The sequence below is a fragment of the Nelumbo nucifera genome, chromosome 3 (assembly GCF_055504915.1).
Source record: "Nelumbo nucifera cultivar China Antique chromosome 3, China Antique-T2T, whole genome shotgun sequence".
NCBI lineage: Eukaryota > Viridiplantae > Streptophyta > Magnoliopsida > Proteales > Nelumbonaceae > Nelumbo > Nelumbo nucifera.
Genome location: NC_142651.1, coordinates 17,290,066 through 17,306,217, shown reverse-complemented (window position 1 = coordinate 17,306,217; position 16,152 = coordinate 17,290,066). Strand labels below are relative to the sequence as shown.

Below are 16,152 nucleotides of genomic sequence, written 5' to 3'. Positions count from 1 at the left end.
ATTCTCGGTAAAACTGTGGCTCCCACGCAGTGCTAACTTCCTTTTGCACCGGTGTAAGCCTATGGGAGTGCAATTGGGTTCATGTAAATTCCAGTTTAATTTTTTGCTTTAAAATTCCATATATGAATTTATCTTATTTGTTTGTGACTTGTGAGAAATAAAATAAGCAATAAAGTGAAGTGAACCCCACTCTATATGAAAGAGAACAGAGATAAGAAAAAAGAATTATTTATTTGAGAGTGTGGTAGGGAACGAGATCCAATTTTGTCCTCGCAAAATTGGTCCTTATAAATATTTTTTCTATTTAAATATTTTCATTCATGGGAAGATGTTTATAATACATGACTTCAAATGTTGTGACCCGTGAGGACCAATTTTATGAGGACAAAACCTGATCTCATCCCAAGAAATTTGGATAAGATGTTCTCAATGCACGGCTTCAAATTTGTGAGGATGGTGAGGATTAAATCCAGATTTTTGGGGAACAAAATGATATGGCCCTCTTTACATGAGAAAGAATTAAGGTATGAAAAAAGTGGTGCAAATTTTGTATCAATTTATCAGGGAAGAATGCAAATCATAATTATATGGTTCAGATTTGCACTACAAACCATCGGAGTCTCAAGCACTTTTTTTCATGTCTCGATACGAAATTGGTTCTATATGGCAAATAAATATCCGTCAAGGGTATTCCCGTCATTGAAAATTCTGGTTAATATTGTACATGGCAGCCGTTTTTTGTTCCTGTTCCTATAAATGCATCTGACTCCGCGCCATTTATGTTTTCTCCGGTAACTGCATTTCTAAATTGAAAATACAAAAGAGAAATAATGAAGCTCTTCGTCTGTAAATTACATTGAAAGACGGAAAAGCTCATCATCTGAAATCAGGTCAGATTGCTTTTCAAAATTTATGCTTATTTGATACCCATAAATGGCGTCTCTCCTGTGATCCGATTATTACTGCTATCATGATTAGGAGTTTCTTCTTATCCTAGGGCGGAATTCTAGCTTTCTATCGTCTGATCTCTCTTTTTCTCTAAGTGCTAGCAATATGGTTTTCGAAGATTATATCTTCTTCCCGAATTTACGTGAGATTTTAGGCGTAATTTTGACTATTTATTGGACAATGCTATCTACTAGTCCAAGTTATGACGGTAGCTTTTCTCTTTTAAGAGTTGAAGATCAGGTTTATGACTTCATGCAAGTTTAGAGTCTGGTTGTACTAAATGGTTGATTGTCAGACTTTTTTTTTTTTTTTTCCAACGGTAACCAATTTATAGCGAATGAATTATAACAGGACACCATAAAGTTCATTATCTGACTCTTTCTATTCTGTGCAGATTTCATTTGCTTATTTCCAAACGTATTAGGATACTTCACTTGGTAAATTTAACAAAAAGCAGAAATTTCTGTGAAGTTTTTCCTTTTTCTGTAGTTATTGTCCTCCTTATTGTTTCTTATTATTTTATGATAAAAATGGGAAATTAGATGCATAGAACACGAAATTGTGAATCATTGGCAGGTAAAAATGGGCGTAATTGTCAGGCCCGACACACCATTCCGATGTCTGCCCTGTCATTCCATTGCTTCAGGTACAGTCCGGGGCTGTAGTGCAGGTTTCTATCTAAGGTGGCACCCTTTAATCTGTAGAAGAACTTCCAACAACAATAGGTAGTCAGTGGTCCCAACTATTTCCCATTTTTTAAACTTTGTTCACGTTGTGAAATTAATTTTGATTTGCAAGCGGAAATTCCTTCAGGCTTTGTTCATCTGTAGAGGGTCGGCTTGGTTTGCGAAGGATTATAGTTTCCTCAAGCAGGGTATTGAACTATTAATGGAAGATGAATTTCTTTTCTTTCTTCTACATACATTCCTTCTTCTCGTTCTCAAGTTCATCTTTATTACAATATATAAAGAACAAGTATCACTTGATTGGAAGATGAGCCTTTGAGTTTCTATGACAGGGAAATTCCAGTGATTTCAATGACACTTACACAGGCATTGTTGAAGATGGGGAGGGTTTTCCTTCAGGGAAAAGTGAAACATTGGAGATTGATGGAAATGAGCCCCTCGAGATTAGAACTGCTCTGTCTGAGGCCCATGCCAGACTAGAGTCTATTGAAAAAGAGAGAGACCAGTTACTTGAAGAGTTGGCCATGTCCAAAGTGAAACAGCAGGAGTATGTAACTACTATAATGCATGACAAAGAACTTGCAATTGCTGAACTTGAAGCAGCTAAATCTATGTTCAATCAAAAGCTGCAGGAGTCAGTAAAAGAGAAGTTTGCTTTGGAATCTAAACTGGTCCTAGCAAAACAAGATGCTGTTGAACTTGCTGTGCAAGTGGAGAAGTTGGCAGAGATTGCTTTCCAGCAGGCTACTTCTCACATATTAGAAGACGCACGGCTTAGAGTTTCTGCTGCAGAAACTTCTGCTGCAGAAGCAGCATATCAAATTGAAGAGAAAATAAGGAATACCACTGAGGATACCATCTTGTCTATTGTGGAACAGTCAAAGGGTGCAATAGAAAAGGCTTTGGCTGTTGCAGAGAAAACTGGTGACCATGCAAGAAAAGCTGTGGAAGCTCTACCGGATGGTCTAAATACAATTGATGAAATTGCTACTCTTCGATCCCAGAATATAGGACTACAAGATACCATTAGTGATTTGGAAACTCAGTTATTCCTTTTGAAGGGTGAAGTTGGTAGGTTCAAGTTAGAATTACAACAAGCTCAAGAACAAGCAAAGGCATCTGAACTACAAGCTAGAGCATCAGAGAAGGCATTTCTTGATCTCCAGAAGTTGACCAGGGAAAAATCATTGCAGCAGGAGGAAGGAACCAAATCACTACTAGAAAAAATGAGGAAAGATGCTTCAGACAGGAAGAAAGCTATCACCAAGGCCTTTAAGGTTGAATTGGAGTCTATCAAGGCTGTGATTGAAGCAGCCAAGGAAACTGCACGCTCAAAAGATGAAGCCTATATGAGAAGATGTGAAGCTCTGCAAAAATCATTAAAGGCATCTGAAGCTGCATCAAAGATGTGGAGACAAAGAGCTGAAATGGCAGAGTCATTATTGCAAAAGGAAAGATCACTTGACGAAGAGGTTGAAGATGTTGTGTACATGGTTAATGGTGGAAGGATAGATCTTTTGACTGATGATGACTCATTGAAATGGAAACTATTGAGTGATGGTCCTAGGAGAGCGATACCTGAATGGATGGCCCGCAGAATTCGGACTGTCTGTCCAAAGTTTCCACCGAGGAAAATTAATATATCTGAAGCTTTAGCAGCAGATTCTGTTCCCCTGGACCTGCCCAAACCTGATGAAGTATGGTGTATTGCTCAAGAAAAGCCAAAGGAGGGGGATACATTGATTGAGCATGTACTTGAGAAAGAGATTATAGAGAAGAAACGGAAGGCATTAGAACGTGCTCTGCAGCGGAAAACTTTGCGGCAGAGGACTCCTGAACAAACAAAATTAGGTTAGTGTGCTTGAATTATGAAATGATGCTTGCTTTTGTTTTTAGGAAAGTTGCAAATTGCTGAATATGAATTTAAAAACTCATATGGGTTTTAATGCAGAGCCTGGCACTGGCACTGGACGTGAGATTGTAGTGAGTATTTCTGTTCATACCCGGTAGAATTATTGAATGATGGAATTGTAATACGCTTTTATATAGCATGCGGAATTGAATATTAGAGGTTTAACTTTTGCAATGTAGGTTCAGTTTCAGAAGTTGATATCTTTATATGTCTAGTTTATAACAGGACAAGTATTACTGTCAAGAATTTTAGCTGGATCGTTCATGCTGTGTTTGGTTCCTCAGAAATAAGTTGGAAAGTCCTGAAGGCATGTTAGAAAATGTCTTAGGATTTTCCCAAAACTTTCCCTTTTCTACTTATTTTCTTAGAAATCAAACACTGCATTTTTATTGCAGTGTTTCTAAGAGCATATAAGCTTCTTGGTTCTTAATATGATTACCTATGACTTATGTGCTAAATGTCATACAACAATCTATTAATCACTATCATGGTAAAGCAAATTTATGGGCTTCCATTTGGGTAACCATTGCCTTTGTTAATGAACCATTACTTTTAGGGGTTACAATTCCAAGCTCTAGAGTGATTTGGAGGGAGGTGCATATGGAATGCTAATTCTAGTACCTTCTCTTTGGGCACTGGATAGCTGTGTGCATAATTGATTTTGTTGCTAAAAGTTAACCTTCAAGAAGTTTACTTCCAATTCATGTAGCAGATATATGTGTAGGTCCTTGCATTGTCCTAGCAAGACTGTCTCTGATGTCTGGATCATAAACAAAAACTGTACAAGTAGAATTTCCACCTTTCTTTCTCTTATACATAAGGAGCTACTCTATTTATGAGAGAATTGCCAAGACCCTTGTTAGGTGAGTGGTGAAGGTCCTGCCCAACTTAACCTGTAACCCACCAAATAAAAGAATAATTTGGTCTATGTAAGTACTCGTGTGTGTTGTGTTGTTAACTTTCACTGGATTTTGATAATTGCTTCTTGTGTGAAGTTTCAAGGTTTCAACTGGGAAAGCTGGAGAAGGAAGTGGTATGCGGAGCTAGCTCCTAAGGCTGCCGATTTGTCTCATTGTGGGATAACAGCAGTCTGGCTTCCACCACCAACAGAATCTGTTGCTCCTCAAGGTGTGGTCTACAGCTTCAAATATCTTTGGAGGAAAAAGGAGTTTCCTTCAATTATTTGTCCATTTTCTTCCATCCTTTTATGGTGGTGCAAAACACATTATGAAGATTGATGAATTTATTCTATGGTTTCTCCTAATCTACATCTTGAGACTACTCTTTAACAAGTATAGGGAATAAGAATTCACATGGGTTGATAGAATTTATTGTTACTGATACTTTATGTACTTATGCAAATTTACTGAGTTTTGAAGTTAAGAGTAGGGTCATTATGAGTCCAACTATCTTAAACATTTTGAACACCATGCAGGTTATATGCCTTCTGATCTCTACAACTTGAACTCAGCTTATGGTTCAGTGGAGGAGCTAAAACATTGTATAGAGGAAATGCATGCTCAAGATCTTCTGGTAAGGTGGTGAACTTTGGTTCAGCATGTTGTATGGAATTGAGGTGGTTAATTTTTTGGAATTGGAGCTGAAATTTCAGAACTTCATTCTTTCCCCTAAAAATATTAATGATGTTCCTTCTAAAACTAACATAAGTTTCAACTAAGAATAGGAACATGAATTTAATTTATCCAAGCTTATCTGTTTAGATATTTATATTTTCAGGTATTAGGAATCAATTATAAGTGGATTTAATGACTCTATCCACTGAAAATACATCACATGGAATCAATCTGCATGACTGGTTTAAGGTAGGGGAAACCATTCTTGGTCTAGCCCAGCCTGCAAATTTCTGGGTTGGGCTTGGGTCTAGGCCTGGGACCAACACTTCAGGCTCGGTATAGCCCACAAATATTATGTACTAGACGTTATATATAGAAACATATTTTATTTTATATAAAAAATTTATATTATGCATGTTCATGTGTCAACAAATGGTGTTACACTCGCTATGAATCAACTCACATATAAGTGTTGTCCTAGGCAAGGTCTTATATAGATGAAGGCAAGCCCTTCATTTGAATTCTTGTGCAATGCGGGACTTGGGACAACACTCAATTAGAACGAAGGCTTTACCTTCTGTTGAGAATGTTTATTTGAATGGGTATTATTGTCTTTTACATATTTTTGTATTTGGGCATACTCATAATTTTTCAACAAGAAATAAATTAAATTTTGAGGATGTGAACAATAACACACCACTCTTCTTTGTTGGTAATGTCTTGTGTGGCTTGCTCTATGCAACCTCATATTAGATCATAGCTGCATACTCCAATACATTGCCAAGGATATTTGGGACAAAGTTATTGCTACCTATTCCCAAATAAGAAATATAGCGAGAATATATCAACTTCAGAGAGAGGCTTGCAGTATGATAGGACAAAGTTATTGCTACCTATGATGCTATATTGTGACAATCACGCAGCAATTAACATTGCCCACAACCCAGTTCAGCATGATAGGACAAAGCATATAGAAGTGGATAGACACTTTATAAGGGAAAGGGTGACATCCGGAGAAGTTGAATTGCCATATGTTGCATCTGACTTGCAACTTGCTGTTGTTCTTACAAAAGGAGTTGCAAAAAACAAGCTGGAACATGATCTATGCAAGTTGGGAATGTGTGACATTTATTCCCAACTTGAGGGGGAGTGTTGAGTTTTGGGCCGATATAACATGTTTTTTATTTACATAGCATAGTTAAGGAGTTATTGGGCCTTAGGCCCATTAGTTTATATTTTAAGTTAAGAGTGTTTTTAAGTTCTCACAAGTAGCTAACTTACTAAGGGCATACTTGTCTTTGTACTCTCTTTTATTTATGAGTATATAATCTAATGAAAGGGGCGGCCAGATCTAATTCTAAGCTTCTCCCATTCTCTTCTATGTCTCATCTCTCTCTTTCTTAGCTGAAACCTTTTGTCCTATTTCTTTCTTCTTTCTTTTACAGTTTTTATATCAAAACAGGTTGTCCAAACCTTTCTACTAAAGGAATAGACAAGGCAACCCAAGCCAAGCCTAGGAATTACAATGGGCCTAGTTTGGGCCTGTACAATATTTTTTCATGTATTATACATCATATAATTTAAAATTTTATAAGTAATTAAATTTTTACATTTTGGTGCTATAGGCCCAATGCCTGGCCTGGGCTTATATTTTAGACCCGGGGTCTGGGCCGGGCTGGACCTAGGCGGCTAGGCCTGAGCTATAAACCTTACCATAGGTGCTAAGCCCAGCCTGGTCTGGTCCATGATCACCACTAGTTTAAGGGTTTAAAGCTGGCAGCTTAATAAGGCTTCTACAGCTACAGACTTTTCAATTACATACAGATTACTTCTAATAAAAGAAAGAAAATTATTCTGAGACCACATAATTTTTGTAGCATTTTCTGATTGTGTGGAGTTTAGATATAATTTTTATTTATGCTTTCTATAAGACTAACAATGTTTCTGGCACCTCTTCTATGAACAAATTTATAGGTTAACTATTTGAGGTTGATAAAACTTCTATTTGTGTAACTGACAGAATACTGTTAGTTATGATGGTAAGAACACTATCTATTGTATTGGACATTGGGTTTTTTCTGCAATTTTTGGAGATTTGTGCATTATACCAATTGCTTTTTTATGGATGGAGTTTGATGGCTAATATTTGTACTTTCTTTCATCCTCTCCTGAGAGACTTCATCACTTTTTATCTGTATTCAGTTCAACTCAGCCTTAACCCCAACTATTTGGGATTGACTACATTAATCATGTCCTCTCATTGTGCTCCATCAAGTACAATTGTTTTATAAATAAAAGCCGATAACAAGTATTATCATCTAGTTTCCTAGAAGGTACAGATCCAGATCAAACCTTTTCAAGGAAAGGATAACCACAATACTGCAATTGCATAACAACATCAAAGATACAGTATCAAAAACTGAGATATCTCTAAAAGATACTACAGGTTCTGTTAATCAGTTATCAAATTATATGTATGAATTGTTTCTTTACTGGATATTGCACAATTTCATCAAGGAAGATACATTGCATTTTCAACCATAAGTTAAAAGTTTATTATATACCTGTCGGTTTTCCTATTGAAGTTAATTTCTATCCTCAGATTTGCTAATGGTAGATAGATTTTCATGATTAATTTTTGGGAATTAAAAACTTTATGTTCCTACAGGCCCTAGGAGATGTTGTTTTAAACCACCGATGCGCGCATAAGCAGGTGAGCAAATGTTTCCTTTGATTTCATTATTGAACTCTTAACTTTATGAGTACCATGGTGATGATAAAATATGTATGACTTTGGTAAACATGATTTTAATGTTTGTTGTCATGTCACCATTTATAAATTATGTAGAAATTAGCTCCCAGACTTGTTTGCAGCTAATTTCTTTCATGGATGTTTCAAAGCTGAATGGCCTTGCACTTGAATGTGTGCACTGTGTTGTCAGTTTCATGACACACTTATGCAGAAAAGTATGGCCATAAAACTTTGTTGTCATGCTTTCTCAAATAATTTGTTGCATTGGCTAACTTGCTCATGGAAGCTATGGTAGTTTAAGGTGTTATTGGGATGCACCTGACAAATAAGTCATTATCCATTAGCCACTTGAGTCACACACATTTAACTAATTGACTGATTTCAGGGGCCAAATGGGGTGTGGAATATTTTTGGTGGCAAGCTTGCATGGGGACCTGAAGCAATTGTTTGTGATGATCCAAACTTCCAGGGCTGTGGGAATCCTTCAAGTGGTACGGAAGTTCTATATTTGCCAATATTGCGGTCAATTTGTTTTTGGTACAAAAACTATCAAAAAGGGAATATGTATATGGCCAAACGTTAAGTTATTTTTTCTTTTCTGTTGATGGATCAGGAATCTTTATCAAGTAATATACAAACAATAACAGTAGCAAGGGCCGGGCCAACAGTCCCAAGTGCCATCCACACAAGATGCATATTGATCCCCTCAAGTCTACCCAGGAAGGGCAGAATCCCTAATACAACTCAACCTAATTTGCTCCTTTCTTGCAAGATAGCCTGTTAGAGCATCCAATAATCTCCATCTGAATGAAGTTTCTAGAGGTCTAATATTATGTTTTTAATTCAATTAAGTCGACTCTACCTTATTTGACAGAACTATAGAAAAAACAAGAAAAAAAGGACCATGCAACACTTATGGCTATGCTCTCAATCTGATTAAGACAATTCTACTTTATTTGACAAAACAAAAAAAAAAAAGGAAAAATAGTCTATGCAACAATTAGGTCTCTACGTACCATACTTTAACTTGGATGATATGCGAAAAGAACTTCTAATTTGAAACTACTTTGGTCATATGTTCTAAAGTTATAACTAATGTCTTGGATGGTACTGCAATATATTTTATGCAGTTTTTGTCCATGTGAACTCTGATCTCCAACCACCAAGAAAGTTAGGTTTGTCCTTTATAATTAGAAACATGAACATATTTACACTAAAAAAAATCAAAGATCAAGTACAGGGTTAAAACAGGCCGAGCCAAAGGCTTTAAAAAACCTTGGAAAATAAGCAGACAAATATGTGCAAATTTAATGGCTTTGTGTGAAAATAAAATAAATTTAGTTTTTGTTGAGAATAAGAAAATTTAGGGGATGATTTTGAATTCAAGAGACAAAATAGGGTTGAAAGATGTGACTTGGCCATATAGAAGGGCCAGGATTTTTGGACAGATTCCAAATATATTTCTAGCTTGGTCCGAAACCCAGCCCACAAATTTCCAGGTCTGGCCTGGAATATGCATATATTCATATCTTATATATATATATATCTGTGTGTGTGTATTATATTGTATTATAGAAATATTATAATATGATACAAAGAATATAGATTATATATGTCATACAATATAAAATATTATACACACTAAATATAATACATTTAAAATTGTAAACCCAAAAACCCCAAGCCCGGGTTATGCCCCTTATAATAGGTAGTAAGCCTGGCCCATCCTGGTCCACGATCACCCCTACTAGTTAGCATTTTAAGGTTATGGTCATTAGAACTTAAGGTTGAAGGCATAGGCTACCTATTTCAAGTTTACATATAAATTAGCAGTTTGAGTTTCCTCTCCCACCCCTAACCTGAATCCATTGGTGTTAATTTGTCATAATTAGAGGTGTAACTTGGGCTGGGCTGGGCTTGGTCGAGGTCAATTAGTCAATCCAATCCCTGCCTAACCTTAGAATATATAACCCTAACCTAAATCGGGTTACTTGACTTTCATAATTGGATTGATTTGGGTCAGGTTAGCCCAATGTTTGCATGACAAAGACCTGCCAATGATGATTGCTTTCTTCTGTTTTCCATTTCATTAAAATTTTTCTTTTATGGATGATGTAGGACAATGTAGGTGTCCCACATTTTATTAAAACAGTAGCTCCCCTCAAAGTAGCCTTTTGGTTATGGATAGCCACTCTTGGAAAGTGTTTAACAGCAAACATGCTTGCAAGAAGAGGTATGATGGTGGAGCCAAGCAGATATGTTATGATTTATCAAAAAAAAAAAAAAAACAAGCAGATGTGTTATGTGTGGAGAAGTCAAAGAAGAAGCAGATCATTTATTCATCCATTAAGTTTGTAAGGATTCTTTGTACAAAAGTTTTAGGTTTATTTGAGGTAGAATTTTGTTTTCCAAAAGATTTGAATGAGTTGTTATGGTGCTGGCATTTGAAGGGTCTCTCCAGAAAAGGAAAAATACTATGGGGAGTGTTACCAGCAGCAATAATCTGGTCAATATGGACAGAGAGAAACAGAAGACTTTTTGAAAACAAATACAACATAGAAGATACAGTAATGAAAAGTTTATGGGGTAGAATATACTCATGGGCAGTAGTAAACAAGCAGTTAAAGGGCACGATGTAATCAGCATACAGAATTGGGTTGTTAGCCCCTATATGATACTTTACCTTTTATCATAAAAAAGGACAAGGTAAGTGCCCACCAAAGAATGGGCTTTATGGAATAGAGGAGGGAATTTAAGTGATTAAAGATGAAGAAAATGGATGGGCAGCTTTCTGTTCACCAAAGAATGAGTAAGAAATTGAAAGGAGAATTCTTTCTGTTAGGGTGAACAACAAAGATAAAGATCACTTAAAAGAAGAGATAAGAGAGAGACTGAGAGGGGGGAAGAGATAAAAATTCCTGGCAACAACCAGAATATACTATAGCAAAGTTTATTTCTTCAAATTGTTAACTTGGATGTCCCTTTACAGATTCCAATTTGGAATAGGTGATTCCAAAGTGATCTTGTGCTGTCTTAGAGTTGTCGAGTGGGACTGTAATCAGTCCTAGATATAATATATAGAATCAAGAAAAAAGATCTGAGAATTAGAGAAGAAGGAGAGGAGAAGAGAAGGAGAAAACTCAAAGAATATGGGTGATCAGTTTGACTGTCGCCCCCTCACTGCTATTTATGTTAGCAATTAAATAAAGGGGAAAAACCTGAATTTCCCCTACTATTTACAAAAGAAATAAATAACTACTAACAGAAAATAACTGTCGATGGAAACTAAACATTAAACATAATAAATTAATAAAACAGGTGGGGACCAAACTAATGATCTCTACACTCCCCCTCAAGTTGGGAATAGATGTTTGTCATTCCCAACTTGCATAAGTCTGTCTCGAGCTTTGTTTTTGGAACTGCCTTGGTGAAGAGATCTGCAAGTTGCATACTGGAGGTGATATAAGGAAGACACACTTCTTGTGAAGCAACTCTCTCTTTGATAAAGTGTCGGTCAATTTCAATATGTTTAGTTCTGTCATGCTGTACCGGTTTATGGGCTATGTTAATAGTAGCCTGATTATCACAGTACAACATTAGAGGCTTCTCATAAGTGATACCTAACTCATCAAATAGGGATTTCAACCATAATACTTCAGCCACACCATTTGCCATTGACCTATATTCAGCTTCAACACTGGAACGGGTGATGACATTTCGTTTCTTACTCCTCCAAGAGACAAGATTGCCCCTACAAAGGCACAATACCCAGAGGTAGACCTCCTATCATCAACGCATCCAGCCCAATCAACATCTATGTAAGTTTCTATTTTCATGTGACCATTATTTTTGAATAGTATACCTTTGTTCGGACATCTTTTCAAACATGCCAGTATCCTCTCAACTACAAGTAGGTGAGTAGTTCTAGGAGAATGCATATACTGGCTAACAACACTAACTGCACAATTGATGTTTGGTCATGTGAGACATAGATAAAGAAGTTTTCCAACTAACCATTGGAACATGACTTTCTGTAGGGGGCGGTTAGTTTTCTAGATCTTTTTGGGCCTCCTGGAGTGGGCGATTCACTCTTCTCTTTGTTGGGAAATGCTGGGAGGAGAGAGATTTCTCTTCGATTAGGGTTTTCTTTTCCCGGAAGGGTTTGTTCCTGTGTGTGTGGATTTAAATTGTTCTTGGGGGCTCTCAACCTTTTTCTTTCGGACTGTTGAACTGTTTGAAGCAAGATGGAGAGTTGGAGTACTGAGCTGAAATCCACTGGTACCATGGGACTTGGAGTTGGAGGTGGTAGTGATATTTTTGGGTTTGGAATCATTACTATAGTAAAATTTGATGGTACAAACTATTTAGAATGGGCGCAATCAGCCAAGATGGCCATTGGTGCCCGCGGGAAATTAGGGTACATCACTAGGGAGGAGAGGAAACTAGATATAGATTCCTCTCAATGGGTATAGGAGAATTACATGGTGATGTCTTGGCTGTTTAATTCTATGCTACCTCACATTGGCAAAAATTTTCTATGGGCTAATATTGCAAAGGAGATTTGGGATGGAGTGACTAAAACCTATTCTCAGAAACAGAATGTAGCCATAGCCTATCAGTTAAGGAATCAGGTGATTAGTATAAAAACATGGAGATAAACCCCTTGCCATGTATTTCTCCATGCTGAAAACCCTTTGGCAGGAGATAGATCACTTAGAAACTGTGGTGTGGGAAAGTGTAAATGATGCAGCAACCTATTAGAAACTGGTAGAGAAAAATAGGGTTTTTGAGTTCTTTGTAGGGCTGAACCCTGAATTCAACATTGCTGGGCAACATATCCTTTCTAGGGAGAGTGTGACACTCTCTCAAGCCTATGCCTTTGTTTCTGGAGAGGAGGAGAGCAAGAGGAATGTCATGCTAAGACAGCCTGGGATTGACCAGTCGGCTATGTTTATTACAACCAAACCTAAGCCAAATGGAGACAAGGGGAGCAATGAGACTAGGAGAGAGGATAAGAAGGACTTGGTGTGTGATTACTGTAAGAAGCCTAAGCATACCAGAGATACTTGTTGGTAGATCCATCCACATCTTATGCCAACTTGGATCAAGAACAAGAAGGGAAATGCAAATGTGGCCACCACAGGAGACTCTTCGGCCCCTCTTTCCCAAACTGATTGAGAATCCATTGCAGTAGCAGCAGCGAGAACAGAACTGGAGAGGTTTGGACAACTTATGAGTAAGAAAGATACAACTAGTTCTAGCCTTTTAGATGGACAACAGAGTGCAGGAGCCAACTACACAACTTCTTTTGCTCATACAGGTAGTTCATATGCAGCTGCAAATCTTGCATCCACTTCAGGTAAGGAGGGACCTCCATGGATTATAGACTCAAGAGCATCTGAGCACATGACTAATTTTCCAATACTTTTCAGTTCTTATTAGTTGTGCTCTGGTAGAGACAGTGTCTCTACAGCAGATGGTTCCCATATTCCAATTGCTTGGAAAGGGACAGTTAGAGTGACTGATGATATTACCTTATCTTCTATCCTACATGTCCCTAGATTTCATACCAACCTACTTTATGTTAGTTCTTTGACAAAAAATATCCTTCTTGGTAATTGTGTTTGCTGGGTCTGGCCTTTGGGAAGACGATTGGTAGAGGTCGTATGGTAGATGGTCTTTACATGCTGGAGAATAAAGCTTGTCTTGCGGCTATTGAGTCTAAGAGTCTGTCTAATAAGAGTCAAGTCCTGTTATGGCATAGTCGTTTGGGTCATTTATCTTTTGAGTCATTGAAAGTTTTGTTACCATATTTATTTAAATCAGTGTCAGTGTCGGATTTCACATGTCAAACTTGTCAGTTGAGCAAACATTGTAGAAATCACTTTACTTCAAGAAATAATAAATCTAATTTTCCTTTCCGTTGTTTATTCTGATGTTTGGGGCCCTGCTACTTTAACATCCGAGTCTAGCTATAGATATTTCATTACACTTATTGATGACTACTCCCAATATACATGGGTGTACTCTATACGGTCCAGAGATGAAGTACCAAAAATCATTAAAGATTTCCAACGCCTGATATTCACTCAGTTTCAAATGGAAATCCAAATTTTCCAGTCAGACAATGCTAAAGAATATTTCCATAGTGATTTCACGGAGTTTTTTTTCTTCGTGCGGATCCATACACCATAGCTCTTGCGCTAGAACCCCCCAACAAAATGGTGTTGCTGAAAGAAAGAATCATCACCTCCTTGAAGTTCTTCCTAAACGTTTCTGGTTGGATGCTGCGTTGTGTGCTGCCTATCTCATCAACCATATGCCATCTCGCTTGTTAGGGTACAAGGTCCCCCATCAACTTCTTTTTCCCAAGGCTCCCCTCTTCTCTATTCCTATCCGTGTGTTTGGTTGTCATTGTTTCGTCTAGGACCTTTCTCCTACTCGTGGAAAACTTGATCCTCATACCATTCCTTGTGTCTTTCTTGGGTTATCCTTCTTCCCAAAAGGACTATTGATGCTTTGACCCCGTTTCCAAGAAGTACTGTCTCTATGGATGTGTCTTTCTTTGAAAGTAATCTTTTTTTTCCCGGTTTCTCCTCAGGGGGAGAGTAAGGTGGAGGAGAAACCAGTTCAGGTTGTTCTCCCTCCTTTGCTTGACCCTCCTCCATTCCGTGTTTTTTGTCGTTGCAGGAGCCAACTAAGTTCAAGAGCTATGGAGCAACTTGAAACTGTACCGCCAGCATCATCGGATTCACCGGGGACAGATCATATCGAACCAGGTACTATCATTCCTATTGATGTTCCTGATCCTCTTGCCATAGATATTGCATCTGGTGATGGCCTTGACATTCCCATTGTGAAAAGGGAGTTAGGTCTTGTACCACCAAGTATCCTATTACCCACTTTGTTACCTATGAGAACATCTCACCCTCCTTTCGTGCTTTCATTTGTTCCATTGACGGTGTCCCTATCCCTAAAAATGTGGCAGAAGCTCTCTTAGTACCTGAATGGACAAATGCAATGAAAGAAGAGATAAATGCCCTACATAAAAATGGTACGTGGGAATTAGTGGATCTTCCTAAGGGTAAGGAACCGGTAGGGTGCAAGTGGGTGTTCATAGTGAAGCACAAGGCTGATGGCACGATAGAAAGGTACAACGCTAGGTTGGTGGCAAAAGGGTTTACCCAGGTATATGGTGTAGATTATGCAGAGACTTGTGGGAAGGTTACTGTATTTATCCATGACCAGGCTAAACATTGCTTATGCTGTAGGTGTTCTTAGTCAATTCATGCATGCTCCTAAGGCTACACACTTAGAGGCAGCAAAAAGAATACTTAGATACCTAAAGAGGTTTCTTGGAGCTGGTTTATTATACCAAAAGAATGGTCATTTGAACATTGAAGTATATACAAATGCTGATTGGGCTGGATCAGTTGATGACAAAAAGTCTACTAGTGGGTATTGTTCCTTTGTGGGAGGAAACTTAGTTTCACGGAGAAGCAAGAAACAAAATGTGGTGGCTAGGTCTAGTGCTGAAGTTGAATATAGAGCAATGTCCCATGGGGTGGCTGAAGGCATGTGGATAAAGAATCTGTTAAACGAACTGGGTTTTCCTGTTGATGGCACTATGTCCTTGTATTGTGATAACAAGGCCGCCATCAATATTGCAGCCAATCCAGTTTTTCATGATAGAACTAAGCATATAGAGGTCGACAAACACTTCATTAGAGAGAAAATTGTTAATGGGGAAGTGTGCACCCCATATGTGAGTTCCAAAGAGCAATGTGCAAATATATTTACAAAAGGTTTACATCACTCGCGACACAATGATTTGTGTGACAAGTTGGGCATGATTGACATCTATGTCCCAACTTGAGGGGGAGTGCTGAAATAACTTAGTTTATTTTAAGTTTAGTGCCACAGGGGCTCCTTTGTAATTTTCCCTTTATTTTTTATGTATGGTCGCCCTAGTATAAATACTAAACAAATTGGCGCTGCCAGTTGACTTTTCCTCTCTCAATTCTATTTCTCTTTTCTCTCTTCTCTCTTCTCCTTCTTCTCTTCTCCCTGTTCTGGAATCATACCATCTCAGCACCAAGAAAACAAGGTCCAAGGGTTTGAACAAAACAAGTACATCCAAATGTCTCAAGGGGGATAGTGAACAACTTTTCATTAGGATATAAGAGGGTAAACGGAACTTTCATGTCTAGAACCTGTGAAGGAACTCGGTTGATGAGGTATACAGCTGTATGAATGGCATCTCCCCAGAATCGTATAGGA

General features: G+C 37.8%; 1 protein-coding gene across 4 annotated transcripts in view; it reads left to right on the top strand.

The window, feature by feature from the left end:
* Positions 1–755: 755 nt before the first annotated feature.
* Positions 756–16,152, top strand: part of LOC104598963 (uncharacterized) — a 62,972-nt gene continuing 47,575 nt past the window's right edge. For 2 of the 4 annotated variants that reach the window (XM_010261315.3, XM_010261287.3), the window contains exons 1-10: positions 756–890; positions 1,343–1,385; positions 1,525–1,673; positions 1,762–1,822; positions 1,967–3,485; positions 3,586–3,617; positions 4,542–4,674; positions 4,982–5,079; positions 7,789–7,833; positions 8,258–8,363. In XM_010261315.3, the coding sequence (XP_010259617.1) occupies positions 1,531–1,673; positions 1,762–1,822; positions 1,967–3,485; positions 3,586–3,617; positions 4,542–4,674; positions 4,982–5,079; positions 7,789–7,833; positions 8,258–8,363 (2,137 nt within the window). In that variant the 5' untranslated portion in view covers positions 756–890; positions 1,343–1,385; positions 1,525–1,530. Of the gene's footprint in view, positions 891–1,342; positions 1,386–1,490; positions 1,674–1,761; positions 1,823–1,966; positions 3,486–3,585; positions 3,618–4,541; positions 4,675–4,981; positions 5,080–7,788; positions 7,834–8,257; positions 8,364–16,152 lie in introns of all 4 variants that reach the window. The other 2 variants (XM_010261297.3, XM_088901973.1) reach the window with 2 other exon arrangements.